This window comes from Nothobranchius furzeri, chromosome 8 (genome assembly GCF_043380555.1).
Source record: "Nothobranchius furzeri strain GRZ-AD chromosome 8, NfurGRZ-RIMD1, whole genome shotgun sequence".
NCBI lineage: Eukaryota > Metazoa > Chordata > Actinopteri > Cyprinodontiformes > Nothobranchiidae > Nothobranchius > Nothobranchius furzeri.
Genome location: NC_091748.1, coordinates 72,090,242 through 72,117,442, shown reverse-complemented (window position 1 = coordinate 72,117,442; position 27,201 = coordinate 72,090,242). Strand labels below are relative to the sequence as shown.

Genomic DNA, 27,201 nt, shown 5'->3' with positions numbered 1-27,201 from the left:
CTAACCTCTTTTTCTCCTCCACAGCTCCATGTGTCCCCACCCATGTCTCGGTACGAACAGACTGTGCTAGTGGTATCACAGAGGTCACATGGGACCCAGCTCTTGGTGCCACATCGTACACCGTCTATGCTACTGGCAGCCTCGGCTACAAAACTCAATGCGTCAACACCGACACATTCTGCGACTTCAGTAGCCTGGCCTGTGGGCAGGACTACAACCTTACAGTCGTGGCACAAGGAGGCTCCTGTTCCAGTTTAGTCAGCAAGACCGTCACCTTCAGCTCAGGTTAGAGGATGCAACCTTTTATCATTTAAATAAATAAGACACCACATGATAACACATTTCTTCAATTTAAAGACCTTGTTTAGCTATTTCAAAGTCAAAAAAGAAGGAAAAACAAAATGTTTCTTTTATTGCAACTCTCTCTGCTAGGTCCTTGTCCCCTCAGTAATATGAACACATCACTGAACTGTGACACCAACACCGTGACAGTTTCTTGGACTCCCGGCAGAGGCATCTTCACCTATAATGTCAACGCCAATGCTTTTAACATAGTAGACCAGCAAACCTGCTCAACTAATGGCTCATCCTGTAATGTCACCTCTCTGACCTGTGGGGAAAGTTACCAAGTAAGTGTGAGTGGACTGGGGAAGACCTGTTCCAGTCCCGCTCAGACCTGGAACAGAGTGAACGCAGGTGGGTTCACTCATGCGGAACTTGACTTTGTTTACAAAAATATCAATTTTCATGCATCAATCTCTGTCACACTGAAGGGGGAGTAATCAGATTTGTTCATTCTGCTTCCCTCCACCAGCTCCGTGTCCTCCCACCCAGGTGCGTGTGGACTTTTCCTGTTCTTCTAACAACATCACTGTGTCATGGATGGCCTCAAAGGGCTCGGTCTCCTACATGGCCGTAGCTGACAACGGCAAAGACCAGCTGTGGACCTGCAACACCAGCAGCACTGCCTGTCAGGTCTCTAACCTGCCGTGTGGACAGGACTACAAAGTCTACGTTGTTGGTATTGATGACAAATGCACTGGAGCCAAAAGTAACATAACGAAGATTCAAACTGGTGAGAATTTAAAGCAGAGTAATAGTTTTGCATTGCTATTGATGGTAATGGACGACAGTGGCAGAGCAGTTAAGCTCCCATCTCGTAACCGGAGGGTTGTGGGATCGAGTCCTGCTCAGTCTGTTGCAGTCATGTTCTTGGGCAAGACACTTAACCCACCTAGCCTGCTGATGGTGATCAGAGGGACTGGTGGCACCAGTGTTCAGCAGCCTCACTTCCGTCGGTGCTCTCTCTAAAGCTTGGTTTATGCTTGACGCATTTACTTTCCGCGCGGTGATGCAGCTCGCGGACGGAACGCGCTTCACAACTCACAGTGTTTATAGTTTGTGCGGCTCGTCTCTGCGGTGAGCCAATATTCTCCCAAACTGAACGGGGCAGCATGGAGCTCTACAGCATGCATCCAACACTACACCATAGTAGAAGTAGAAATTACTGTTTACAACATGGCATTTCAGCATTTTTAACAGCGTCCTCGTCTTTTCCGACAGTGCGAACTATTTCTCTCCAAGAATTATTAACTACATGTTGATCACGGTGATCTTTGAGAGCTGAATCATACAAATGTCTGTATTTACGAACCTCTGCCATACTAGCTCTTGCCGGTCCACCATGTTTTTCCGCGTCCGTCCGTCCGCATGGTTAGAAATTTTCCGAGGTGCGCGTTGTGGAAATCTTGGGCCGTGCGGAGACGCGGTGGAGGGGCGTGGTTGTTAAAATGACACAACTTTTCCGCGCAGAGCCGTGCGGACCTCGCGGACGCGTCAAGCATACACCAACCTAAAGGCAGCTGTGGTTATGTGACAGTGTGAGTGTCCTGTCACTGTGATTGATAATGCGCCCTGGCTACCTGGCCAAGGGGATGTCCCTTTGGCTGACTGGTTAGCGCGCATGACGCTCACTCAGGAGTTTGGGGATCGAGTCCCGCCCGGGCCCTCATTACTCCGCCTTGCCACAGTTACACTGTAGCTCATCACCACCAGCGTATGGATGTGTGTATGAATGGGTGCTTTACAAATTCAAATTCAATTCAAAGATACTTTATTAATCCCAGAGGGAAATTAGAGTTTCAGTACACACAATTCTGAGATCAGACATGCATAGGCATAGAAACATGACAAGAATTGGTGACTGTGGTCATTCGCAACCCGAGTCGCGCTACCTTAATAGAGATCAGAGGGGTTTACATGACGATTGAGTCAGGTGGAGGAAAAAAAGGCACTTCAGAGTTACCCTCCACAGGGAGGGCAGCTTTGCTCTGCAAAAAACTCTCCACACATCAACAGCAGCCACAATAAGCAGTGCTCGCCACCTCCGTCTGGACAGGGGGAGGAGGTCGTTGGGTTTGGAAGGCACAGCGACTCTTGGAACGATTCAGCGGCCTTCACAGCTCGCAGTCCCGCCCAGGCTGGGATAGGGAGACAGAGTTGCCATGGCGACGGCAGCATTCCACATTTCTTCTGAGGGGGAGTATTCGTTTCAGCCTCACAGGCTCAAGGGCACTAGATTCAGATAAGAACTTGTTTTGGGGCCAGACAGAGATCATTTCTTCTCTTAGAGTTTTGCTGGTCCTCAACCTCTCAAAATCCAATAATGGCGTAAATTAATCTATCCCAATCCGTGATGATTTGTCCACTCGCTCCTTGATCGCATCCATCTTTTGTGCCAGAGTCTGAATCTCAGCCAAAGTTCCAAGCTTACGACTCATCTCGACAATTATATGAGTCTGTGCATTCACAGCACGGTGTAATCCATCCCTGAGCTCTGGGAAAGAGTCAGTATTCCTCGACAGCTCATTAATTTTCTGGTAAGCCAGGTAACCTCCCAGGCCAAAAGCAGGAAACCTGACACCAACACCACAAATATCCAGACGTCTTCAGAATCCTCTACAGACAGTTGAGAGAGGCACACTTATCAGGTTCCACTGTTTCCAGGAGTCCATGGTATGCCCAACAACTGGATCTGTCCCAGAGGGGCACCCGGGAGCCCCTTCTCCCCTTCTCATTGTTGAAAAATTTTTGTCAATCACGTTGAGAGACCAGCTGACCAGGTCCATTTTTAATAATTTCCAGTTTCCAGAAAACATGCAGAAGCGTCGTACACCCAAAGACAGACAAAGAGCCTTGGGGATAAGACAGGGAGGAGAGGAGGAAAAAAGCGTCTGTACTCTCCAAGAGCCAGAAGAAGAACGGAACGGAAGAAGAAATACAGGCCATTTATCATTTCTTACCATTGATGAGAATCCCAGCAACTCCTTCTTTGCTCTCGTTGCAGCTCCGTGTGTGCCAGGGAACATACAGCCAAACCTTGACTGTCTGTCTGGTGTCCTCAATGTTACCTGGCAGTCCACAGGTAACTTCTCACAGTTCTATACCTCTGTGGTGAGCAGCACGGGTCAAGTCAGCACCTGCACATCGAACAACCAATACTGCATAGTCCGCAACTTGCAATGTGAAATGACCTACAGCGTGACCGTGATGGCCCAGAGTAAAGCCTGCAACAGCTCCCTCAGCCCCATAAACAAAGTCACCGCAGGTAATTCATAAAGCAATGCAAATATATGCTCCTCTTTATTTGCTTTTCCTTCATTAATTGGATTTTGCTGTTTTCAAACAATTGCTGAGATTTTTAGGCATTACTGAACTTGTCTTGTGCTTTTTCCACTCAGCTCCCTGCCCACCCTCATCTTTCCTTCCTGTTGTGAACTGTGACACTGGAGACTTTTTTGTCAACTGGAATAACGGCATCCCAGGGGTCGTCTACACGGTGTCCGCAGTTAATGCCAGTGGTTTTAAATATAACTGTAGTGGCACGACCAGCGGCTGCCATCTTAGCTCACTTGAATGTGGAACACAGTACAACCTCACGATCACACCGGCCAGGAACGGATGTGTTGGCAGAAACAGTTCGACACACGTTGTCTCAACAGGTAATGGGAAAGGCTCGCTCTTTCCTTGTCCAGGCTTTTTGCCTGCAACACATGCAAGTGATTTACTGGCTGACTGGTTGTACATGCTACAGTGTCACTCACATTTCTCAGGATTTAATCCAAAGTTTTGGTCCGGGCATCAAAATCTGGATAACTCCATAAATAACTTTGAGGCAGCTGCCGGATTTCATGATCTGCATCTCATTTCCTTTAGTTCCCTGCGTTCCTCGCCTGTCAGCGGTAGAGATTGACTGCCTGACCGACTCAGCGTGGCTGATGTTTAATGAATCTGCCGGTGCTGAAGCATACATCATCACAGCAAATAACACTAAGGGAATGGTCCAGATATTTGAGTGCAACACCACGTCAGATGTGACGTGTGACCTTCCACCACTGATGTGCAGCCAGAATCTGACCTTTACTCTGAAGGCTCGAAACCAGCAGTGCACCAGTGCACCCAGCAACGCTATCTCCAGAGAAACACGTAAATGAAAAAGCTTTATATGTTAAAATATATTTTTTGTCTTTTGAAAAGGAGTACATTTAATTTATTACTGTGAATAGATGGATCCTGTTTCCCAACCGATTACTACATTCATTTGGATTGTGTTTATTTTTTATCCTGAGTAATTATTTTGTCTTACAGAACTCAAATCTGCCTGTTTGATCTATTGATTCACAAAAAAAGATGTTAACAATTGGATTTAAATAGAACATTTATTCTTTGAAATTTGTGATGAAAAATGTACCATAAAGTGTTTCTGTTTCCGCAGCTCCCTGTCCTCCAGTTAACGTCAACGAAATAGTGAACTGTGACAAAGGAACAATCACAATCAGCTGGTCAGCTGTTCCTGGAGCAGTGACGTACACGGCCACCCTGGAAGAGCTGACCACTGGTAAATCGAAATGCTGCACCACATCTGGAACCACCTGCAACATCACTGGTCTGCCGTGTGGAGAAATGTTTTCTCTGCATGTCACGGCTGAGGGACGAACCTGCAACAGCTCAGAGAGTGACATCATAATGACGAGGACAGGTAGTTCACCACAGCGAAAGAAAAATACAGAAAACACACGTCTGCAATGTTCAGAAATGGTTAGATAAACAGAAGGTCAAATCCATAAACCTTTGCTTATTTTCAGCACCGTGTGTTCCCGATAATCTGAATGCAAAAATGAGCTGCAGCAACAATGTTGCTACCATGTCGTGGAATCGCAGTAACGGAGGGCAACTTTACACCGTGACAGCAGTCAGTGGCGGTGGCCAGGTGGATGTGTGCAGTTCTCCTGACAACCAATGTGATCTGACAAATCTGCAGTGTGGACTGAACTATACCGCTACGGTGACTGCAGAGGACATACAGTGCAAGAGCAAACCAAGTGACAGTGTGACACTTAAGACAGGTTTGTTTTCTTCATTGAATCGAAACACAATAAATTATGTAACCTGCAAATTTAGTAAAATTATGTTAAAAGTTGAAGATGTTTTCTATTGAGTGAAAGCGTTGAAAAAAAACCCTGAAAATAGCTCATTTTAACCCTCGTGTTTCTCTTCTCAACAGTACCGTGTACTCCTGAAAATACCTCCTCTGTGATGGACTGTCAGGCCAATTCTCTGGTTGTTTCCTGGTCTAAGAGCTCAGGAGCGGATTCATACATCGCCACTCTTCAGGACAGCAATGGCCAGAGCACAACCTGCCAGGGAACAACCGAGGGCAGGTGCAATGTCACAGGAGTCGGCTGCGGTCTAGTCTACCATGTCTCAGTGGTCTCCTCGGATGGATACTGTCAAAGCCCGCCCACGCCAATTCTTAACACACCTTCAGGTAGGAAAGTGTAGAAACATCTCTATGTACATGAATGTGAGTTTATATTAGACTGATATGGTGATAATACTTGTTTATTAATATGTTATTACTGACTTATTAATTATTACTATATCACAGACCAGTGAAACGGGAGTCCACCTGACTAAAAAGGTATTGAGGGATGCACATTTGAGAACTGACACAGGGTTATTACAATGTTACTACAATGTTATTACATACTATTAATGTGGTACTCCTCTGGACTAAAATCCCACCCACGCCAATTCTTAACACACCTTCAGGTAGGAAAGTGTAGAAACATCTCTTCATACACATGAATGGGAGTTTATATTAGATTGATATGGTGATAATACTTGTTTATTAATATGTTATTACTGACTTATTAATGTATTACTATAACACAGACCAGTGAAACGGGAGTCCACCTGACTAAAAAGGTATTGAGGAATGCACATTTGAGAACTAACACAGGGTTATTACAATGTTACTACAATGTTATTACATACTATTAATGCGGTACTCCTCTGGACTAAAATCCCACCCACGCCAATTCTTAACACACCTTCAGGTAGGAAAGTGTAGAAACATCTCTTTATACACATGAATGGGAGTTTATATTAGACTGATATGGTGATAATACTTGTTTATTAATATGTTATTACTGACTTATTAATGGTATTACTATATCACAGACCAGTGAAACGGGAGTCCACCTGACTAAAAAGGTATTGAGGACTGCACATATGAGAACTAACACAGGGTTATTACAATGTTACTACAATGTTATTACATACTATTAATGTGGTACTCCTCTGGACTAAAATATATGGAGACGAATGCACGGCTGTCCAGTTCAGTTTATCCAAGATATTTATCATAGTGGTCTTGTTAGCTAGTGGGCCATTGTATTACTATTCTGTAACTTGATGCAATTTCCAGATTTGGTGGCTGAAGTATAGCTTTTATTATTCTTTGTGCATCGAGTTTTTAAATTAGATCTTTTCATGATGTAAAAAGGTTCACCGTTTTTCTGTTCATCCCTCAGTTCCATGTATAGCGAGACAAATCCAGGCAAGGATGGACTGCAACACTGGGAAAGCCTTAGTGTCATGGAACCCAAGTGATGGAGCTCTTTCATACATAGTCATGGCCACTGGACCTCCTGGTCAAAATGTTAACTGTAAGACCAACATGACCTCCTGTGAGCTGCAAGGACTTTTGTGTGGTTCGAGCTATTCTGTAAGTGTGATGTCACAAGGCGAGAAATGCAGCAGCGTAGCTAACATGGTGGGGAATCTGGTCACAGGTGAGCAACACAGGAAAATGCACGTAAAATAGTGTGTCAATGTGTTTGTGAATGTGTGTGTGAAAACCAGTGGTAGAGTCATGTTGCTGACTCAAGAATGCACGTTACAGAAAAGTCATTCGTCATTCCCCACGCATGCATAAAGAGCAGGTTCACTGAGAAACCACTTTTTACTAATTATTTTTTTAAATAATCAGTCATTCAGAGTTTAACATCCAGGCTGAACATGAAAATAGTCTCCTACACCTATTTCCTGCATCGGCTTCTGATAGAAAATAGACTGAAAAAGGCTTGGTTCAGAGAAGTCTAACAGATCCATGACACACTGTCACTAAACATTCACAACTCTCCAATCTTGACTCGTGACATCAAAGGCTGTTGTCAGTTTAGTGTCCAGGAAACAGCAGAGAACACCGCGACTAGTAGAAGCTAACATTAGCATTAGCAACCCCACCACATGGTAGAACTCTTCCAGGTTTGTGTTATCTATAGAGAAACCACTAGGTGGCCTAGTGGTAGAGTGTCCATCCTGGGACTGAGAGATCAGGGTTCAAATCCCAGTTGGGTCATACCAAAGACTTTAAAAATGGGATCCAACGCCTCCCTGCTTGACACTCAGCTATAAGGGGTTGGATTGGGGGTTAACCACCTAATAGTTACTGAGGGCAGCCAGAGCTGCAGCTCATCGCTCCCCAGGGAGATGGGTCAAATGTGGAGATGTAATTTCACCAGTGTGTGAGGACTAATGGGATTTTACCTTTGAAATGTTGCAGAACAAACAAAACCTGTGGTAGAGCCTTGTTGCTGTTAGCCAATCAGAGGCGAGATATCCAGACATGAGGAAATAAATCCTGCCGTGTTCTTCCACTTTCTCCTATGACTGACTTCTAACGTCATGAAAAAGGCGCACCAGAGCACTTTACCCCAGAGAAGGACTTACATGGTATTCGTTCCTACTAGAGACAACTGCAAATGTATTAAATATGAGTAAAGTTGATCTTTAATTGAATTCATCAATGGAAAGTAAGAGTCCTGTAAAAATAGAAAGTTAGAAGCATCACACACCGTGCTTGCTGCAGGGTAGAAGAATATGTACGTTACGATCACTTGAAGCTGGGTGTAATTAGGGAAGTCCCGATCAGGTTTTTTTGCCCTCGAGTCCGAGTCATTTGATTTTGAGAATCTGCCGATACCGAGTCCCGATCCGATACTTTCGATACATTAAAAAAAGAAAAAGAAAAGGAAGAAACTGTTCCAGAATGTTCCTTATTTTTTATTTAATTACATTTTTATTTTAATTTCTAACAACGGATCACTTCTGTGAGGTAGCTCGAACGATCAAGTAATAAACAACATAAATTCTTCACTTTTGGACTTTACTGCAAATAGAAAAAGTCTAATATAAAAACAGAAAGCACTTCAACCTAAAATAACTGGCAGGGGTCTATTTTGCCTCGGCCCCCAAAATGCTTAGATACGTCCCTGCGCATGGGACGGAGTTTTGAAGATGATCTGAATTGTATCAACTATATAAATACTACATGCTGATAAGTTATTGCTTCATACAGGTACAAACGTGTAGTGAGATAAATCTACCTACATTTAATTTTTTAAGAACTTTGTTTTGTTTTCTTGGTTTTTATTTTCCTGTCTTCCTGTCCTGTCTGTCTCTGATCTTCCTGCATCTCCCAGTCCTCCAGAAAAACTCCAGCCTGCTTCCTTCTTTTTCACCTCACAAGAAACTTTTTAACCAGCAGATCAAATTGATCTATCGACCGCAAAAAAAGCGGAGTGTGCGCCGCGCCGCCCGGCTGCGCCAGTGACGAGCGCTGCAGCGCGAGCGCGTCCACACGTCGTGCTCAAATACAGACATAACTTACCAGAGAGAAAATGAACGGATACGAACGACTGTGTGTTATTTATATATTTTTTGGTGACACCACTTAGAAACTTAGAAAATGTTACTGTGGCCATATGCCGAGGCCGAGGTCATGAATAATCAGCGGTCTGCCTGCCGCTCTCTGCATCTCTGCTCAAAAGAATCCCCGCTACGCTGAGTCCATGTAAATAATATAATAAAGGTAGAAACTGGATCTCTTTTGTGCTCCTTCTGGGTGTGTAAGTTAAGGGCATCAGGGGAGCCAGACAACCTTTAAGGAGAACCAAGATGCTCTCCTGTAATTTGAACCCAGGATCCGAGTCCGGATCGGGGCTTGGATCGGGAAGTAAAGCCCGAGTCCCGATCAGTCTGAAACCATGTGATCGGGGCGATTTCCGATCATGTGATCGGATCGGGACATCCCTAGTACCAATAGCACACATGACCATTTGCTATGCTTTGTGCCTCTCTGAGATCAGGTCCACTCCAGTCCTGCAGATTAGAGACTGGCATTCATTCAAATATTTCAAACATGTTCTTAATAATGGAAAAGTAGAACGGATATAAAACACTTAAAATACTCGACATTAAGGCTGTGCATGCAAAATATAATAATGCACATGCACTGAAGAGTTGTTTTACACTTTATCCATGTATTTATCAATGTATTTATATCTCTCCTTCAGCCAAATGTTATAAAAATAGTCTTAGATAGTCATCATTTAAAATGCATCACTTTTGAACTCCTTAGAAATTGAAAGTCATGCCATAAGTTTAAGAAATAAGTCTAAATTTAAAGTACTTTTTTGATGGTAGTTGTCTTTGCTAGAACATCGACTTGTTTGTAATAAAACAGAGTTTAACTGCATTTGTTGTTTTATCTGCAGCTGTTGATCCACATGTCTTTTTATTTAGGGCCGTGCCCCCCTGAACACATCACTTCTCAATACTCCATGACAATTGGCCAGGTGCAGTGGGATGTGGCCAACGGTGCCAAGTACTACATTGTGAATGGGCAAACAGAGCAGGGCCTCAGTGTCTCCTGCAACACCAGTGACACCTACTGTGCGTTGTATAACATGATGTGTGGACAGATCTACAACATCACAGCCACCGCAAACAACCAAGTGTGCAAAGATGTGTCCTCTGTTGAAGCAGCTACCATCACGACCGGTGAGAAAACATAAAGATTTATTCCATATTCCTAAATGACTTTTTGTCAATATACAAAATAAAAAAATATCTACAAAATAGGGAAGAGGTAGCCTAGAAATCTAGACAGACAGTAGCCAAAACAAATGTATTTTGCTCTGCATATCGGTCTAGCCACGCTCTATTGGAGCCTCAGCAGGTCTACCATTGGTTTGAGCAGTATTGTGTTATGCCAATCACAGCACTCTATCAGTTTGGTGATGCGCTGCGATGAGGCGATGGAGTGAAAAAACTACGATGGCAGCGGCTCGTTTGAAACAGCTTTGGCATCAACTTTGAACTATTCAGACTTGGGTTTTATTTTAGTCACGAGTAGGGTTGTCACGGTGTGAAAATTTAACCTCACGATTATTGTGACCAAAATTATCACGGTTTTCGGAATTATCGCGGTATGTTTTTTAAACGTGTTACATTTTCAGACAACTAAATAAACCCTGTATATCAGGAAAATATTGTCCTCAGTTTGTGTCTAAATTTTGCCTAAAACGTGTTATTTTGTAATTATGTTGTTTATTTGTTTACATTTTCCCCTTTAGTCTTTAAAATACCAATATTTGCCCATAACTTCTTATAATTTGATGTCTTCATTTTAAAAACATTAGACCAGATGATACTCAGTACTCAAGTAGCTTTCTAATCAGATACTTTTTTTACCCTTACTTGAGTAATAAACCCTATATCAGGAAAATATTGTCCTCGGTTTGTGTTCTTCCAGTGAGCTTTGCAGATGTGGGAAAATCAAACAGGATAGCCGTCTTCTATCAACTGTCCCTCGCCATTCTTCAAATATCCAAAAAATGCCCATACTTCCCACTTTGTCTTCTTTGAGGGATAATAAATGTCCCGAGTGCTGCCGTCTCCTCCTTTGGTGATTATTTCAGCTTTAGCCTCAAGAAAGTTTTGGGAAAATCGGCTCAAAAAAGTGAAAAAGTCGCACAGTGTACACCCGGCTTTAGACTCTTTGACTAGACTATGTGACTATGCAAGAAGCATCTTTTCTGCATCATTCAACCCACTTTGTCCTTACATTCTGTTTCTGTGACCAGAGCCCTGTCCGCCCAACAATGTGGAAGCCAGTGTGAACAGTCAGAATTACCAAGGGACAATATCGTGGGAGGCCACCTTGGGTGCTGTGAGCTATGAGGCTCAGCTCAGAGGACGTGATGGCCACTCACTAAACTGCACCACTAATAACACTTTCTGCACTGTACAAGGCCTCCACTGTGGGGTTGTGTACTACACCAACGTAATTGCTAATGGAGGAACTCTGCCCAGTAGCCCTTCCGCCACTGTGCTGCTGGTTTCTGGTATTGTTCCTATATACAAACACATATAGTTTTTGAATTAAAACAGGCATGGAAATATTTCATTTTCATCACAAATCTGTTTCCTGTCTTTAGCTCCCTGTAAAGCTGAAAATGTTGCTGGTATCCTGGACTGCTACAACAACTCAGCGACAGTCTCCTGGAGTTTAGGCTCAGGAGCTAGCTCCTACATGGTGTCTGCGTCATCAGCGGATGGCTATTACACTTACTGTCAGACTGATGGGAACCAGTGCACCTTGACAGATCTGCAGTGTGACCAGATTTACAACGTCACCTTATCAACCATCAGTACCCACTTTCAAATTGACACACCCACTAATGTGACCTTCAACACACGTAAGTCGCAAAACAAAAGGGCATATTTGTGGAATAAACTAGAATGGAACCACTGGTCCTACTATTATAACCGGAGTTCTCACATTGTTAGTTCATTTTTAACAAACTGAACTTGTTGGCTGTCCAGGCCCATGCAAACCAAGGAATGTTGGTGTGGACCTTCAGTGCGGGACAAGAATAGCCAACTTGTATTGGAGCAAAAAAGACTATGTGGAGCTCTACTTGACCACTGCCACCTCTAGCATGGGAACAACTTTGAAGTGCAACTCCACCAACTCCACCTGCCAATTCCCCAATTTAAATTGTGGGGAATTGTATGTATTCTCAGTAACAGCTTACAGTAAAATGTGCTTCAGCGAAAACAGCAGCATCGTGGAGATTCAAACAGGTGGGGAAAGTAAAAATACTGGTTCTATGGCTGCTTGACATTAGGAATCCATAGAATTTCATAATCGTTGATCATCACAATGACAATATTAGATGTAATAAATCGGGATGCACTGATACGAACATCTGCTTGATACTGGATGTGTCAAATTGTATTTATAAGTGTTCTGACATCACTTTACAGTAGAGTTATGTAGTCCTGCAGATGTAATGTAATGCATGTTTTACCAATGGCTATAATAATGACACAGTTGGTACTTTCCACCTGTAGTAGATTCAGTGTAGCTGGTCACTGAGAATAGAAACAGCCTGATAGACTCCCATACAGACAACTATGTGAAATTTGACATTATAGGTTAAAATTTCTATACAATAACACAGTATTCATTTTAAATGTCATTTACACCTCACTCAAAAATAAAATTTGATAAATGGCACAAATCACAATTACAAAGGAATGAAATTCTCCTTTTCCACTTGTTCATACATTTTTTCTATTCCAGAACCTTGCCAGCCAACTGGTTTGTCAGCCAAAGGATCATGCAACAATGACACAGTTGTGCTAAACTGGTCCAAGGCTAAAGGGGCACTGATTTATGAGGTGACTGCCTTTGAAGACCAGGGATATGTAGCAACTTTCCAAACGAACAGCACGACATTAGAAACTGATCTGCCATGTGGACACCAGTTTAACTTCACTGTAAAAGCTCAAGATAATAGATGTGAGAGCCCTCAGAGCAAGGCAGCACACTACAAGACAGGTATGTTCTCATGTTTCTTCGTATCATAAGTTCTGTAATGACTTTTGAAGTAACAGCTGTTACTCTCTACAGGTCCCTGCATCCCTGAGAATTTGGATAGCTACACAAACTGTGAGGACAATCTGGGCTCGGTCAGCTGGTCCGTCGCTGCCAAAGCAGAGTGGTATCTGGCTGTCGCAATGGGACAGGATGGCAACACCTATGAGTGCACCACGAACGCAACCACCTGCATCTGGAATAATCTGCATTGTGGTCAAAACTACACAGTTAACGTTGTTGCATTTGACTACACGTGCACGAGCATGCCAAGCAACAGAACAATAATCCGGATGGGTAAACAAACATTTTGATGTTCCGATTAAACAAAGAAGCTTCAGCATTAATTCGCTGCTACAGTAGTTTGTTTATTGGTCGCAATGTCTCACATCTTCTCTTTTTAGCACCGTGTATACCAAATAATCTGAAATCGTCTTTTAACTGCACTACAAAGGTGACTGCTATCTACTTTTGCAAAACAAGACATTTCATTAAAGTTTAAACCATTTTGAATTACTGTGAACTCGACTAAACATTTTTCCACAATAAGTGTCTGACATGTTCTCTCTTTTTAAAAAGGTGGGATCACTGACTTGGAATGCAAGTAAAACTGCAGAGTTTTACATCGCAACTGCAGAAACCATCAGTGGCTACAAAGTACAGCTCAGCACCAACAACACAAAGGCCTACTTTTCTGAGTTTGCATGTGGTCAGCAGTACTTCCTGTCTGTTCAGGCAGCAGACTCAGTTTGTACAAGTCGTTCCAGTCCACCTTCAACGGTTATGTCAGGTAAAATCTTATTGCACACTCGGAAACAACCATTTTACACCAAAATTCTCCCCAAGGAGGGACAATAAAGGGATTTTCTATTCTATTGCCAAGATACATTCACGTTTTCCTATTCTCTTGTTGGAAGTTGTTCTGTTTAAGCCCTGGCTAACGTTCGATTAACTTCTTTCTCCTCGTTTCCCTCAGAGCCCTGTCCACCCACCGGTGTTTCCAGCCTTATGAACTGCATCTCCAGCATAGCTATGGTGTCGTGGGTCACTTCAACTGGAGCACAGTTCTACATCGCTACAGTAACAGCAGCGGATGGCAGTTCAAATATCTGTGCCTCTGATAGCGACCAGTGTGCCATGCCGAATGTCCCCTGTGGACAGAATCACACAGTGACTGTCGTCGCCTCCGACAATGTCTGTAATTCAGACCCTAGTGGGCCTAACATTCTGCAGTCAGGTGAGGAAAAAGAAATAATGGCTTATTGCATTTTATTAACGAAAACAAATAAAAGACTTATTTGAATAACGTAACTCCCTACATTTCATTCTATCCAGTTCCTTGTATTCCAACTAATGTGAAAATAAACATCAGCTGCTCCAACAATAAAGCAGTTGTGTCCTGGAATCCTAGCAAGGGGGCTCTGAGGTATACCGTGGTAGCTGAGAGTACACTGGGAGCTATTGCCAACTGTAACACTACAAAACTATGGTGTACTTTGACCAACTTGACGTGTGGACAACAATACTCCGTCCAGGTGACTGCACAGGATAACATCTGCTCAAGTTTGCCCAGCCCACCTGTTGACTTCCAGTCAGGTAGAATAAGTGTTACATATACACGATTCATCTTAGGACTCGGCAATTTACACATCTGAATGTAGGCATTTGCTCAACAAGTGTTTCTCTTGGTTATGTCTTTTAGTTCCCTGCATACCCAACAATGTCTCAGTGGCTTTGGACTGCATCACCAACTCAATCCTTGTGGACTGGCTGTTTGCTGAGGGTGCCTTGAGGTACAAAGTGAAAGCTCAATCGTCCACTGGCCAAGTTTCTACCTGCAACGCCAACATCACCAGCTGTGAGCTGGGGAGCCTGCAGTGTGGCCAAACCTATAATGTGACTGCAGTGGCCTTAAATGATCAGTGCAGCAGTCCACCCAGTAATATGTTGCAGATGGAAACAGGTAACTACCACAAAACCGAAGCTAAAAACAAAAGTGTACCACAGAGTTCTTCATCTATGCTTAAAGTTTTGAGCTGTTGATACCTGGTTATTTATACGTATGACTCTATTAATTTACATCCTCAGTGATCCTCTTTGACATTTGGTTTTCTTTCACCAGTGCCTTGTCCTCCAAAGAATGTTGCAGTTGTTCTGGACTGCTACAGTAACACAGCACAGGTAAACTGGCAGGCCAGCAGGGGAGCGCAATCCTATATTGTCCAAGCTCTTGGCATCGAAGAAGGTGAAAGTAGCTGTTCCACAAACTCACTTTCCTGCACTCTGCAAGACCTCAAGTGTGGCTTCACATACAACGTCAGTGTGATTGCTGTGGACAGTATGTGTAATGTGTCGCAGAGTGACGTTCAACTGCTGCAAGCAGGTAAGCATAGAGAGCATATGTTTTTACTTGGTCAAACTATGGAAGTCTATTTGGAAAAATGATTTGATCAGAAAAGGAATATTTTGTTATCTTAATTTTGAAAACTGATCCAGATATTTCTTCCCTTGTGTTTTTGTAGTGCCTTGTGTACCAAACCTGGTGCAGGCTCATGCGGTTTGTGAATCAGGTGGGGTGATGGTCTCCTGGGAGCCAAGCAAAGGGGCTTTATTTTACACCACGCTTGCCCAGAGCAGTGGTGTAAACCCTTCAAAATGCAACAGCACTGACACAACTTGCCAGTTCAATGACCTACTGTGTGGCCTCAAATACTCAATTGCCGTCATTGCTCAAGATAATATGTGTAGCAGTATTGAAAGCTCTTTTGTCGAAATCAACACAGGTAAGAATCAAGACCTCAAATATTTATGATTTGAACACGCAAAAAGAAAATAAAAAGGTCTTTTTCTTTCTTCTTACATGCCTTTCCTCTTTCCGCTTGAAGTGAAATGCGTACCACAGAAAGTAAAAGCAGAGATGGTGTGCAGGAACAACACAGGCGTGGTGTCATGGCAAGGAGATCCGGCAGTGTCCTCCTACAACGTGCAAGCTTTTGGTCCCGATGGTAACAAAATACAGTGCAACAGCAGTGATATCAGTTGCAAGCTGCCGGGCATGCACTGTGGCCAGCTCTACAACCTGACGGTTACAGCTCTGGATGGACGCTGTGACAACAGCAATGCCTACCTCACCCTAGAGTCTGGTAAATATGACATTTGGTTTGGTCCCCCACTTCATTGCAACAACATTTCTTAAGCCATGTTTGCCGTGAGATTCCTGATGACTGTTTTGATTGAAAAAAAAGAATTTCTTACAATCTGATAGCAAATTAAACCAGATGTATTTGGCTCTAAGTATTTGGGGTGATTCAATTCAATTCAGTTCATTTATGTTGCACCAAATCACAGGAGTCATCGCAAGGCACTTTACAAAGAAAACGTTTCATTTGAACCTACTTGTCAGTGCACTGAGTTCAGTTCATTATGCCAATTGGTTAAATGTTTCCAATGTAAGGAATAGGTAGCATGGCCTGCCAGACTCCTCCTCTATTTAACTCATTCGCTGCCAGCGTTTCTCACAGTTTTTACAGTTTTCTTAAGAGTCACAGAGCGTTGCGCGCTAGGATGACGTTGACGCCAAAACAACCAAAACAAAGCAGAGACTCACCTCTTACATCAGGAAAAATCCGCGCGTTTCGAGCGTTATCCGTTCTTTCATAATCCGATGTTGAATTGTAATCGGCAGAAGATTTTCCGGTTCGCGCCTCGCTTTTTTTTACAGCAGCGGCCCAAAACGATCTCCTAACACATGGATTTAAAATGGCGACTTTAGTCGTCAATGGCAGTGAATGAGTTAATTCTACACAGAAAACGAGTCTGGCTACTCACAGGCAGAGGCACACGAGGGGCGGGACTAGCCAGCTCAAAAATAACCAATCAGTAAAAAGGCGGAAATGCCGAATGTACCGTGCGGCGCTGTAGTTTTTTTAGCTATAGTCAAAAATGGCGTCTGGCGACAGCGCTAATATCTTTCTGTAGAAGAAAGGCTTTTAGCGCTTCTACTCGTTGTGGTTTTAAAGACACGTTCAAGTCATTTAGAAATGAGGAAAGAGCCGCAGCTAACTCCGCTTCAGTTGCCATGTTCATGAGAAACTCAGCATTACGGTGTGTGAATTACGCTGCTCAGCGCTGATTGGCTCAGGTAGAATTCTCAGGGGGTGGGGTTATTTGAATAGGAGAGTTCCCTGGCTGGTCAGGCTAAGGAATCGGGTGTGCCAATTAACCATTTAAACGATGCATCGCAGTGCAACACATGTCAATTTAATTGATTTGCAAACATCCAAAAACAATTATAAATAAATGCCAAAAAACTGCTGCAAAGTGAGGGAGAACGGAAAAGTTGTTTGTGCTGCCCGGACACGTTAGCGAACAAACCAGAGGGGAAAAAAACGGCAATGGTGGCAGATTGTTTCTAAATTAAATTTACTCATCAGGATTAAATGAAAGGCACTACAGAGGTACGCAAGAGAAAGTGAAGCCAGACAAATAAACCAGCTCTTCTCAACCCAACCAGCCCTCAGTGGCAGGGTAATAACAGCAGAGCAGACCCACCAAGGCTGGAGACTGAACAGTACTTGACCTTAATATGGGAGAAGGAGGCATCACATCAATAATCGAATCATAGGACCTAGGAATTGAATCAAATCGAATCGTGAGGTACCTGAAATGGCACACCTCTAGTAAGGAACCAAGCAGACTGCATCGAGTCACTGACTTGTTGTGTCAAGTGACTTTACAACAATCCCCATACTAAGCAAACATAAAACTCCCCAATAACAGGAAGAAACCTCCATCAGCCATCTGCTGTGCCTCGCTGGGGGTTTGAAACAAAGATTTGTTTCCAACAGGTATCAAGCTCAACATCCAAATTCAATTCCTTCCCCAATAAGCCAAAACTGATCTACGGTAGCATTTTAGCAGTACTTTCCTTAGATTTGATCTCATTTGCATTTGAACTAGCCTGGCAAGCCAGACTAAATAAATGTATTATTTAGTCTGGCCACGCTCCATTGACGGCTCTCGGTTGTGGGGCGGGTTCTAACGTTGTCTTTCAAATGATCTCTGCATGCTATTGGACAATGAATGTGACATACTCTTGTTTCACTCTGTTGCATCATCCCACCCACCAGGCATATAGAGTGCCCTGATTGGCCCACAAAGCGGATAAAGCTCTGTGATTTGTTCACTAAGCAGATAGAGCACTATGATTGGCCTACCATTATGGACCAATCACAGCTCTTTATGTGTTTGAAACCCCTCTAGAGAGCTGTGATTGGCTAGCCAGAGTCCTGGTAGGAGCTGCTGAGGTTCCAATGGAGCATGCCTAGACCATTCTTTGCAAAGCAAGAATTTGGTCTAGTTCACTAGGCTACATTTGAACATCACACATCCAAGATTTTTATGCCATGCATTTCTCCCTTTTTTTCTACCAGTTGCTTGTAAGCCAACAAACGTCAAAGCTTCTCTCCAGTGCAACACAAACTCTGCTGCAGTGACATGGGAGAAAGCCAGCGGAGCCCTCTCTTATGTTGCCATGGGAGATTCAGAGGATGGAAGTCAGCACTTGGAGTGCAATAACACCATGACATACTGTCGCCTGAATGACATGATGTGTGGACATACCTACAACGTGAGCGTGTTCAGCCAGGATAAGTCCTGCTCCAGTGTTAAAAGCGACATTGTGCGCGTGAGATCAGGTACGGTGAACATGTCACATTTAAACTCCCCCCAACTGTGTGATCTTACGTGATGTGCCGAACTGTCTGCAAGTAAACGTCTCTCCTTCTATTTCATCTTTCAGCCCCTTGTCCACCCCAAAACGTGTCTGCTAAAGTAAGATGCGCTGATGGTGCCATTTTAGTCTCCTGGTCTCCCAACCCCGATGCCCAGTATTTTCATGCTTTGGTTGTGAGCAACACTGGAGCCAGATTCTACTGTAACTCCACTGTCAACAATTGTACAGTTTCCATTTCTGCCCCACCACCTTGCGGTCAGAACTACAGCATCACTGTGCAGTCTGTCCGAGACAGTTGTGAGAGCAAACCTAGCGCTGTAGCAACGACTGGTTCAGGTAAACGTCAGTCAACAGTGGCTTCTAAAATGACTCATTTTTACACACATTTATATATTAGAACTGAATAAATGCTCTTAAAGGTTTTGATTATTGCTCTTCTGGTGTAGAAAGCCTACTGCACACCGGAAGCATCAGTGGTGTGGAACAGCAGCGGAACGTCACTGCTTCAAATAGAATCCGTTATAGTCTATGGGGGTGATTCAAACCAACTGCGACACTGCAATTTTCAGGCGCGTCCCAGATGCGGCACGCCGCTCTGCTAAAGATGGAATCAGGTTCTATTTTTGCCACAAGCCGCTTCTGGGATTCCACAATTTCCACAGTTGACATAGGGCTAGACAGGAAATCACGCACGGTTTCGGTGTAAAACCCCAGGTAATTTTCAAAATAAAAGTCCATTGCAGTGATGCGATTTCATATCTACGTAGATTACGTCAATACAAGTGACCTAACAGCTTATTTACTCCCTGCATTGTTCCAGAAGTGCAGTGGTGTGTTTTTCATGGCTTTAATCCTGGCAGTGGAATGGAACATCATATATGACATCAAACAGCGATATACAACGTATAACCTTTTTTTTTGTTTGATGGTGGATGGCATACAGTCGAGGGATTTTATGATTTCGCAAGTTAAGCGAGGAGGATGGCAGAAGTCTTGAGAGATTTTGTGATCTTGTGAGTCAAGCGAGGAGAACAGCGGAGAAGCTACTTCATGATTGAGACTCTCCCAGTGTGCTCTGGAGTGCAGCAATTGTCGCAAGTAAACCTTTCGGCTGCCGTTCCATGCCACTGATGCTTCCAGTGTACAGTAGGGGTTAGTGTTTTTCATCATATCGTATAAGATCAACATGCACAATATGAACTCATTCACTGCCATTGACGACTAAAATCGTCATTTAAAATCCAACCATCCATCCATTCATTCATCCATTGTCTGAACCAACTATGTCCACGTAGGGTTGCGGGGGTGGGGGGGGGGGTGGCTGGTGCCTATCTCCAGCGGTCAATGGGCAATCAGGCGGGTATATCCTGGACAGAGAGCCAGTCCATTGCAGGGCAACACAGAGACACACAGGACAAACAATCACACACACACACACCTAAGGACAATTTAGACAGACCATTTAACCTAACAGTCATGTTTTTGGACGGTGGGAGGAAGCCGGAGTACTCGGAGAGAACCCACGCATGCACAGGGAGAACATGCAAACTCCACGCAGAAAGATCCCAGGCTGGGAATCAAACCCAGGACCATCTTGCTGCAAGGCAACAGCTCTAACCACTGCGCTACTACGCAGCCTTTAAATCCAACCGTTCACTGCAAATGACGTCTAAAGTCGTCATTTGCATATTTTTACTGTGTGGGCATCAGAACAAGCCCCCGCACTGTGAGCAAAAACATCTCAGCTCTGAAGCCGATCTTCATCCGCGTACGTCACACGTCACGTGATCAGGAAGCAGAAAATCCATGTGTTAGGAGATCGTTTTGGGCCGCTGCTGTAACAAAAGTGAGGAGCGAACCGGAAAAGCTTCTGCCGATCACAATTCGACAACGGATTACGGAAGAACGGATAATGCTCGAAACGCGCTGATTCTTCCTGATGTAAGTTTGGTGTTGACGTCATCCTAGCGCGCAACGTTCTGTGACTCTTAAAAAAAACAGTAAAAACGATGAGAAAAGCTGGCAGCAAACAGCTTTACCGATCAGGAAACGGCTGGCAGTGAATGAGTTAATAACAGTACTTATGCAAAGTAGATGCATGATGACAGAATGTGTGGATTTTTTGCCACTGACATTTTCCCTGCAATATTTAGTTGTCTGAATTGCATGTTTTCCAAATACCATGCAGGCCTAATGTGTAGTAACAAACAGTATGCTTGTGTCTGAGTTCTCAAAGTAATTGGTTATATGAACTGACAAATTGTAATCTGAAAATAAACAACATAATTACAAAATAACACATTTTAGGCAAAATTTAGACACAAACGGAAGACAATATTTCCTGACATACAGGGTTTATTTAATTGTGAAAATATAACACGTTTAAAAAAAAAATACCGCGATAATACCGAAAACCGTGGTAATTTTGGTCACAATAACCATGAGGTTAAATTTTCACACCGTGACAACCCTAGTCACAATGTCGTTGTGAGCCTGTGTGTGTGTGTGTGTCTGTTAGCGGCTCCACCCTCTTGGTCTGCTAGGCAACATCATTTGTTGCATTTTTCAAACAGAAAGAGCGGAGTTAGACTCTGGTAGGGGGTGACTTGCTCTTTAAAGAGCAAGTTACATCTTAACCAAAAAGCACTATAGTTCCAAATTATTGACTACACGTATCTACAGCACAAATAGACACTCATTCATATAGTTTAACAGCAAAAAAAAAAAAAAAGTTGATTTGGGGGTGAGTTTCTCTTTAAGCTGCAAACTCTTTCTTTTTCCTCACACCCCTCAACAGCTCCATGTGTGCCCAAGAATGCTAAAGGCTCTCTGGATTGCCTCTCGAATGCTGCCTGGGTGTTGTGGGACCAATCAGTCGGGGCAACCAGCTACTTTGCGTTGGCTCAGGCAGCCGACGGCCACAGCTTCAACTGCACGTCCTCCTCCACAACCTGTGAAATTACAGATCTGAAATGTGGAATGCTTTACACGTTCTATGTCACAGCGACGAATGAGTTCTGCAGCAGTAATCACAGCAACACCTTTGAACTTGAGACCGGTATGAAAAAATATGATAATGGAGCCGTTTTAACAGATAGGAGCATCTTGTGTCATAAAGTTGGGATTTTCTAAAAGACTGTTTTGCTATCTTTTTTAAGGTCCTTGTGCTCTACAGGCCATCAGTGCATTTACTGATTGCAACAGTGAAATCATCATGGTTGAATGGGAGCAAAAGCTGGACATGCCTCTCTACCTGGTTACAGCTCAGGCCGATGATAAATCTATGATTTCTTGCAACAGCTCATCCAATTCATGCCTCCTCTTCAATGCCCAGTGTGGCACACAGTACACTATCGTAGTGTCAGCTTCTTCTGACAAGTGCAGCAGTCTGAGAAGTCCTCCAACAAAGATTAAAACTGGTAGTCAATCTGGCAGATTCGTTTAGTCACTCGAACGTTTTGATGCATTTAGGTTTGAAGATGTCTAAGGAAAGTATGTTCTTCTTCAGCACCATGTGTTCCAAGCGATGTGACAGTGGTGCCATTGTGTGACCAGAATGGGGCTGCAGTGTCATGGGCAAACTCGGCTGTGGCCACATCCTACTATCTGACGGCCACGGGGCCAAATGGAGATGTTGTAACCTGCAACAGCTCAACAAACAACTGCACCCTGCCGATGCTTCACTGTGGCCAGACGTATGGCTTAAGCATCACGGCCAAAGGAGACAACTGTACCAGCTACCCCAGCCACATGCCGTATAAAACAAGTATGAAAAATATGGTTTAGTTAGTTATATTTAAAATCAAGGAGTATTATTTATGACTTATGGCATTGTCTGACTGCCCTCATCTCTTTCTATTCAGCACCCTGCCCACCCACCAATCTTGCTGTGGATACCGACTGTTACACCAACTCTGCTGTCCTGTCTTGGAATAAAACTGACAATGCTATTGAATATTTTGGCCTGACACAGTCTGGGAACCAGGATCCTCTCTACTGTGACAGTAGTACCACTTCCTGCACATTCCAACCCCTGCAGTGTGGTGCCATTTACAATTTCACTGTTAAAGCCTTTGATGGCACCTGCAATACCTCATATAGCTTACCTTTTGAGATGGGCGCAGGTAATTGATTTCATTTAAAGTAAGCAGGGTGGCATATTACTACTGAGTGCCTATGTGTTACCTGAACACTCCTCTTTCTCCCTAGCACCATGTCCACCATCTAATGTGAGCATTCGCATGCAGAGAATAAAACAAATGTACTGGGCCATGATCTCATGGAGCCTCGTCAACTGTTCAGGCGTTGAGTACATGGCAAAAATACAAGGCCAAATTGGAAACAACCCTCAAACTCTGATGAATGTCACCTCTTACTGGCTGCGCAGACCGTACTTTGAGCTACCAATACCTTGCAGCACAGCTTTTAACATGACAGTATTCTCCAGAAACTCAGGTGGAGTCAGCAAGCCCTCCAGCATCTACTCTGGAATCTCAGGTAACTTTAAGTGCAAAATATACACCGTCTTTTATTTACCGTTTTTCTCAGCTTCAAAATGTGGTTTTTTTTATAAATAAAATGCCCTTCAGTTCTTTTGTTAACAGCATGGTCACGTTTTGTTTTGCAGCTCCCTGCCCTCCACAGGGGGTGAAATATTCAGGTAACACGCAGTCCGCTGTGCTGTCCTGGAATGCATCAGCGTTAGCCACAAGCTACACAGTCTACAGTGTATTAGGGGGAAGCCGTGTGAAGCTCTGCAACACCACCGGGCTCTCCTGCATGTTGACCAACCTTGATCTTTATACCACTGAAGTGAAAGCATGCAATAAAGTTGGAGAAAGCAACCCTAGTCAAAACATTACAGGTAAAAAATTAAAGTGACACTAAGCAGTTTTTAACACTTTAACCAATTCCTTTGAAAATGGGGTTCAGAGACTGTGATGGTAGAGTCTTCACCAGCTTCACATTCGCTGCAGCCCTCTGCTGACCAGAAACAGCTCTCACCAGTTTTGTAGATCAGGTAGGTGTCCTAGGGGGCGCGCTTTACCCGCTTAACAGCAGTTGGCTACTTTCTGTGCCAGTAGCTAGCAGTTAGCCTTTTCAGTTTGCCGACCGCTAATAAAAAACACAAGAAAAAAAAATTGTTTTTTTGTAGGCATCATTGCGGAGCCTGGGAGTAAAAGTCAGTAATGATTTTGGAGGTGAAGCAAAGAGCTAAAACCAGGGTGAACATCGTCGCACACTTATCTGAAGAAGCTAAAGGAGCATATGGAGTCAGGGGCTAACGTTGACCTGGCTTCACAGTGAGATTTAACAGGTGTAGAAGACAGTCCCGCCCCGTGGTGTCAACAGGTGCCTGTCGTGGCTGCAGATGTCTCATTGCATCTGGACACGACGACTTAAATGTAAAATTAATTGGTTAAAGTTACGAGATACTGTATTGTGTATGTAAACAGCTAGCGAGTCCGTCCGTGGACCGTGCGTGGCAGGAGAGGCAGTTAGCTACAATGGTAATGCAAAAAGTTATTTTGCCAAATTTATAAAGTCTACATACCTCTGCTTTGGGCCCGTTTTTTTCCTTCTTCCTTCCTTTGCTTCCAGAATGCTGATTCCAATGGCTTAGGTGTTCTTTTCATCGTAAAAGATATCAAAAATTTCAACGCGATGACAACAGGATGGCCTTCTACAGTGCTACCCAAGCACGTGATCTACGGCACCCTTAACGGTCAAATGCATCAGAGCGGTGGCTCAAGCGGGAGCTCGTCATGCAGCCAGATTATTAGAATTTAAATATTGATGTTTTAATTTCATGTCATTTCAGAGGGGAATTTTGAGTATGTAGAGAGTGCATTTCATATTACAAACATAAATTTAATAAACTTTTTATTATTTTTATTTATTTATTTATTTTAATTTTGCGCCCTATACATCAGATGGCGCCCCAGGCGGCCGCCTGTGTCGCCTGTCGGCGAAGCCGGCCCTGCACCAAAGCCTGAACACGTGAGTTTTCAGCTGCTTTTTAAAGGAGACCACTGAGTCCACTGATCTCAGACTCAAGGGGAGAGAGTTCCAGAGTCTGGGGGCCACAGCAGCAAATGATCTGTCACCTTTGGTCTTTAGACTGGTGTGCTGCACAACCAGTAGGCTTTGGTCACTGGACCCGAGGGACCTGCTGGGGGTGAAAGGCCTGAGAAGATCACCAAGATCACAGGGCCTGATACCCCATACAGAAGTATTCCTTAAAGGGCCCCCTGAGGGACGTGGTCGAACACCTTCTCAAAATTCACAAAAAACATGTAGATAAGTTGGGCAAACTCCCACCCAACCTCCAGGACCCCCCTAAGGATATAGAGCTGGTCCAGTGTTCCATAGCCAAGACGAAAACCACATTGCTCCTCTTGAATTCAAGGTTCGACAATCTGCCGGATCCTCCTTACCAGAACCCCTGAATAGACTTTACCAGAGAGGATCAGGAGTGTGATCCCCTGTAGTTGGAACATATTCTGCGCTCCTCCTTTTTAAATAGGGGGACCACCACCTTGGTCTGCCAATTCAGTGGAACTGCCCTGATGTCCACGAGATATTGCAGAGCTGCGTCAGCCAACGCCATACTACAACATCCAGAGCCTTAAGGGTCTCTGCACAGATCTTATCCACCCCTTTGCCACCAATAAGTCTTTTGACCACCTCAACGGCTTCAGCACTAGAGATTGGAGAGCCCAACCCAAAGTCCCCGGACTCTGCTTCTTCACTGGAAGACGGGATTGAGGATGCCTTTGTCGTACTCCATCTACCAATCCACAATGTCCCGAGTAGAATTCAGCAGCACACTGTAACCACTATAAACAGTGTTGGTAGAGCACTGCTTCCCTCCCTAAGGTGCAGAATGGTGGACCAGATTCTCCTTGAAGCCGTACGGAAGTCTTCCTCCATGGTCTCACCAAACCCACACCTGGGCTTTTGCCTCTGTGACCACCAGGGCCACATTCTGCTTGGCCTGCCAGTACCCATCAACTGCCTTTGGAGTCCCACAGGCCAAAAAGATCCAATAAGACTCGTTCTTCAGCTTGACGGCATCCTTAACCCTCAGTGTCCACCAGCGGGTTTGGGGATTGCCACCACGACAGGCACCGACGACCTTGCAGCCTTGCACAAAAACTCAGGCTCTCCACTAGAGAGGTCCCATGTTTCCTCTTCGGGCTGTGCCCGGCCAGGCTCTAAGTGTGAAAGTCCAGCCACCAGGTGCTCACCGACGTGCCCCACTTCCAGGCCTGGCTCCAGAGCTGGGCCCCGGTGAACTGCGCGTCCAGGCGCGGGAACACCGTTTCCATTTGTATTAGTCATCATTAGGGGTCTTTGTTAGTAACCTGCATTGCATTATGTTTTCATCTAATTTAACTTATCTTCTTCATTAGATTTGATGACATACAAGCAGTTGGATCCATTTATTTTAGCCCAGTCTACATTTATCATAAAACTGTTTGCTCATTGTAGAATCAGAAATGTGTATTAGATCAGCTACCACAATCATGTTTTCTTTCCTATTTTTCAGGACCAACGAGTGCACGCAGACGACGAGATCTGCATGCCACACAGGAAATGTATTTACAGTATGATTATTCACAGGAAGGTAAGTGTAATGGCAATATTGTGTTTTAAGACCCATTAGCCCAGTGATAGGTGTGACTATTTAGCTGTTGTGCTTCTTCTCTATCTCTTAGATGAGGGCATCACAGACCTTAAACGCCCAGAGGTGGTGAGTGTAACCATAAGTGGAAGGTCTTTGCATGTGAAATGGAAGATGGTCGAAAATGCAGAAGAGTACACACTTATCTTAGAGGACGAGCAGGCAAACCTGCCACTGAGAGTGAGACACGTGAAGGGTGATTTTCACAAAGAGACTGGGATCCAACCTGGAACCAACTACTGCGTCAGAGTGGCAGCCAAGAACAACAACTACACTGTCAGCCAAAGCAACTACTCTAAGCCGAAGTGCACAAACATTGAGGCCTTGTAAAAGAACAAACACACACAGGATTCACTTACATAGAGACTGGATTAAAGAGAGATCACTTTGGTTACATGCTTGTCTCCTCTACACATTAGCATTTATCACAGGGTAGTTTCTGCTTTGATTTCAATAAAAAATAGGAATATAACTAAATAAGATGTGATTGCACATGTGAAACCATAACAAAATGATTATCTTTGGGGTACATCTTTCTTTGTCACAATGACGTTACGCATTTTAAATCTGAACTTTTAGCCATTATAGCTAACGAGATACTGCTGAAACTATATTTATCAAAGATGGGTATGTTTTTGAGATAGGTCATTAGACTCTGGATGATTGTCAAACCAAAACAAATATTAATAAACTGAAAACCATTCTGTA

At 43.9% G+C, this 27,201-nt stretch overlaps 2 protein-coding genes across 2 annotated transcripts; both read left to right on the top strand.

The window, feature by feature from the left end:
* The first annotated feature begins 247 nt into the window (after positions 1–247).
* On the top strand, positions 248–3,748 carry LOC139071577 (fibronectin type III domain-containing protein 7-like). The gene is made up of 3 exons (XM_070554299.1): positions 248–696; positions 815–1,075; positions 3,347–3,748. Exons 1-3 carry the CDS (start codon positions 402–404, stop codon positions 3,616–3,618), a joined length of 828 nt encoding a protein of 275 aa, XP_070410400.1. The 5' UTR covers positions 248–401; the 3' UTR covers positions 3,619–3,748.
* LOC107392962 (fibronectin) lies at positions 3,633–27,201 on the top strand. Its single transcript, XM_070553991.1, has 31 exons — positions 3,633–3,648; positions 3,741–4,001; positions 4,216–4,485; positions 4,775–5,038; positions 5,145–5,405; positions 5,564–5,827; positions 6,876–7,136; positions 9,931–10,188; positions 11,274–11,534; positions 11,628–11,888; positions 12,016–12,276; positions 12,779–13,036; positions 13,109–13,369; positions 13,477–13,526; positions 13,652–13,862; positions 14,049–14,309; positions 14,408–14,668; positions 14,775–15,035; positions 15,195–15,455; positions 15,595–15,855; positions 15,958–16,215; positions 18,505–18,768; positions 18,873–19,142; positions 21,604–21,864; positions 21,965–22,225; positions 22,315–22,572; positions 22,670–22,930; positions 23,016–23,303; positions 23,434–23,670; positions 26,359–26,436; positions 26,528–27,201. The coding sequence occupies exons 1-31, from the start codon at positions 3,633–3,635 to the stop codon at positions 26,821–26,823; spliced, it is 7,455 nt and encodes a 2,484-aa protein (XP_070410092.1). The 3' UTR covers positions 26,824–27,201.

What these genes read in the sequence shown, in the direction of transcription:
- LOC107392962 (XM_070553991.1), top strand. An exon ending in CATCATAATGACGAGGACAG is followed by an intron (nt 5,039 to 5,144) that starts GTAGTTCACCAC and finishes GCTTATTTTCAG; the next exon opens with CACCGTGTGTTCCCGATAAT. An exon ending in GGCAGCACACTACAAGACAG is followed by an intron (nt 13,037 to 13,108) that starts GTATGTTCTCAT and finishes TACTCTCTACAG; the next exon opens with GTCCCTGCATCCCTGAGAAT.
- LOC139071577 (XM_070554299.1), top strand. Translation starts at nt 402, where the DNA reads ATGTTTCTTTTATTGCAACTCTCTCTGCTAGGTCCTTGTCCCCTCAGT. An exon ending in CTGGAACAGAGTGAACGCAG is followed by an intron (nt 697 to 814) that starts GTGGGTTCACTC and finishes TCCCTCCACCAG; the next exon opens with CTCCGTGTCCTCCCACCCAG. An exon ending in CATAACGAAGATTCAAACTG is followed by an intron (nt 1,076 to 3,346) that starts GTGAGAATTTAA and finishes CTCTCGTTGCAG; the next exon opens with CTCCGTGTGTGCCAGGGAAC.